At 32.3% G+C, this 3605-nt stretch overlaps 1 protein-coding gene across 1 annotated transcript; it reads right to left on the bottom strand.

The window, feature by feature from the left end:
- Positions 1-1199: 1199 nt before the first annotated feature.
- Positions 1200-3598, bottom strand: LOC118757222 (E3 ubiquitin-protein ligase TRIP12-like; the record flags this gene model as incomplete). Its single annotated transcript, XM_036491951.1, has 1 exon — positions 1200-3598. A coding segment is annotated over one exon (315 nt), but the record flags the coding sequence as incomplete, so codon positions are not given.
- Between the last annotated feature and the right edge of the window lie 7 nt (positions 3599-3605).

Here is a 3605-nt window from a genome sequence, read left to right as displayed (position 1 = left end):
ACTGAGTTGCTATATTGGCAACTGCATTTTTGTGGTTGCCGCCGAAATTTTGATTGAGATAATTTATTTATTTTTTCAACTGTTTTTTCAGCTTATTTACACTCAAGTCTTAGTTGCTGGTTCTTCAAAATTTTATTACCTTCAACATTATAGACAACAACATTATTTAACGTAGAAGTTCATATTCATAATCGACTCATTAGTCTAATTTATGACTGATTGGCATTGTCGACTGTCATACTGAAATAAGTAGTCGACGAAAATCGTCCAAAACTATCCAGTGCTACCAAGTTTTTCTTTTTTAATACACTAGTCGGGTCGAAAAATTAGGCAATGGCATGTAATTTTTCATACGGCTCGACTCTCGAAAAACGACTTTCACTCGACACGACACTCGCAATGATTATCCACTCTAAGTCAAATTTTCTAGTTGTTATTGCTTTCTCGTTATCAAGTATTTCTAAAAAGAAATTTGAGGTTTTTTTTTAATTGATCGAATTTTCAGGCAATGCCACGTACTTTTCGATACGACTCGACTATCGAAAAACGACTTACATTCGAATGAGGTTGAATATCTTTTCCGCTGGTTTTAGCGTTATTTTCTTTCAAAAGGTGAAGAAATTTAAGAACGCTCTGAACATTTGCCCCGGTATTGAAACCTACCGTAAGTTGCCTAACTTCCTGATACAATTTGCGGCCGTTTTCCCTGTCGCTTAGCATTTGAAGCTCATCGTACCGAAGTACAGAGCTTTTTAAATGGATGGAGCTGAATGCCACTGAATCCAACATGGAAGAAGAAATAAAACGAACATTTTTTTTATTATTGAATTCAATATTGATTATATTTGTTATTGAGTTCCTTTTATGTATTTTTATTTTCCGTTTAATACATTTCACTTTTTGATTGTTTAAACTAGGGGTTTTTTAATGTTATGCAATAGTTTACGACTAAATTACGAGTTAATATTTTTGAAATATTCCATATATATGTATATGTGTTTTAGGTAATATTAATTAATATTTATATTTATATATGTATATGCGTATATATTGAATGTGTGTATGTATAGTTTACGCATATTTCCATTTTTCAATTAGCGTTATTTCTTTCACTTATTAAACATTAAACTGACAATTAGAAGAATTGTGTATGTATGGAAATATTCATGTTAATTATGTATGTACTTGTAAGTTGTTTGTTTTTTTGCTACGATTGGTATATTTTTATATTTCGTAGCTAGATATATATGTACGGGTAAATTGATAATAGCAATGGGTGACCAGCGAAAAAAACGTATTCAAGGACAATTGCAAGTGATTGCATTAACTCAAAAAACGATAAGGATAAGGCAAGTTAAAGAACAACGAAGATCATTAAAAATTAAAAAATATTGGAGAACACGGACTACTAAAATACAAAACGCCAGCAGTGGAAAATAAGAGAAACGCCAGCGACACGGCTGATGTATCGTAGTGTCTTGTGAAATCAGCCAATGGGTTTTGTGCTTAACTAACGAATCGGCACTAATATTTATGGATTTAACTGTTTTACAATTAATACACTTGAAATATGTGGTCGAGCGTGCGCACGAATTAATCCTGTTATTCACTTAGCCTAAATCTCACTTAAATTGATTGCATGTTCATATTGTATGTATGAATATGTGTATAAGAATGCATAAGTATGCTTACACTTTTTGCTAAACGGCTATGTTAGGTATTTATATGAAATATCTGTATGTTCCTATGCATATGTACATATATATGCACACATATGCCCTATTGAAGAGCCACCACACCCTCGTTGCTAATAGTTGCTTAGAAGTAAGTATGACTTTATGTTTCTCGCATGTAGTAGCACGGGAAAGTAAACTAAAATTGCTGTTTGTCCACTGCGCACATTTGTCTCTTCACTAGTATCTGCATTTAGAATACGCAACTTTGCCTAGAACTATGCTGTATTTTCTCTCTTCATTCAGCTAGTTAAGATTATATATATTATGTATATGTTATGAATATTTCAAGTATTACTGGCGGGTATTACAAAAACTAAACGTGTTTTTAGCTAATTTGTAAAACTCTTTTTGTGTTTTCCTCTTGCAAATTTATGTAGGTGTAAGTACCTGTAGTGTATCAATACATAAGACATATAAGCTATAATACATGTACACTTCTCGTTGGTATAAATACGTGACAGAATAGAAAAAATACATGAAGATTTGCTCAAGAACAAATGTATGTGTGTATGTACATATGTATTAACAAAACAGTTACATAACACTAAATTTAGTTTTAAATCGTATAAATCAATAATAAGCTAAACGAAAATAATAATAAGCACAACTACTTCACACAAACAAATTTAAAGCACTTCGCCATTATAAAAAAAAAACATATTTGTATCTAGCTCCGCTTTATCATTACTCCACAAGAATTATGAATTTAATAAGTCCAAGTATCTATAAGTTTGATTATCTATCGTTTACGTTTGCTACTCTTTCCATCGCCATTATTTTTAAATCCTTGGCTTGCCTAATTATTTAGCTTCGAAATTTTGTTGCCATTCTTTACGCGTTTACTTCCCTTAATTTTACTTCCTATACTGCATAAAAAATATTATCATCACAATGTTAATATAAATTTTTTGTATGTGTATTTGCAACGAATTTACAGTACATACAACGTTTATAAGCACAGTCACTGCCTAGTTTTCTAGCGCTCGAGTTTCTTCGTAGCTTGATTAAATAAATTTTCTATTCAAAATCCTGCGCTCGCATTCAAACGCATCCTCTTCAACGTGTATGAACGCAATAAATTTTTATAATTTGCGTTATTGCGTGTTCACGTCTTGAGTAAGAATGTAGTATGTAAGCTTGTGTAACGTTTGCGCTTGTGCGTTAAAAACACTCTGCTTCAACTCTAATTTTATAGTTCAAATTTTCTTGGCTGACATGTTTTATTCCCATTTTATATTTTATTTATTCTTTTTCCATTAAATTAATTTCATATTTCATATTGAATTCAGTAATTAAGAATATATTTCAAATGTTTGTGTGGGTGTGTATCAATGTATGTAAGGGAGTGTGTGTGTTTATTTGTTTCTGTACATATAACTGGTTTTTGGCTTTTCAAAATGTTTCCTTTGCTTGGTGCATAGTTTTCCAGTTACTTCTAGTTTTATTCATGTTAAACTCAGGTTTAACGATATCACCCGACTATTCAATTTGATTGCTAACTTACATCATTTTACTTGCCAACTTCTTCGTTTCGCAACATTGCGTATTTACGATAAATGGAACGACATGCTACCCTCATTTGCCGCAACTTTCAGTTTCTGTCGCATCACTTCTCGACTCGAATAATCGGGTAATTTTAAATAGTTCACACATGTCATCACCGATGGTAAATAATCATTTGGATTTTGATTACCATCAAGCGTTTTACGCACTATGGTTAGCTGTGGTGTTAGCGATTTGAAGCCGCCGGTTGGCAAACGTGGCGAGCCGGTAACGAATTGCAGGAATAATCGTTGCTCATCGCGAGTATACGATGATAGTATATCGTATAAATGTTGTATAGCTTGGGAATCTTGTGTAAAACCGTGA

Source organism: Rhagoletis pomonella, unplaced genomic scaffold (genome assembly GCF_013731165.1).
Source record: "Rhagoletis pomonella isolate Grant_MI unplaced genomic scaffold, Rhpom_1.0 Rhpom_scaffold_15466, whole genome shotgun sequence".
Lineage (NCBI taxonomy): Eukaryota > Metazoa > Arthropoda > Insecta > Diptera > Tephritidae > Rhagoletis > Rhagoletis pomonella.
Note: the sequence above shows the minus strand (reverse complement) of the source record. Positions and strands in the feature narration are given on the sequence as shown.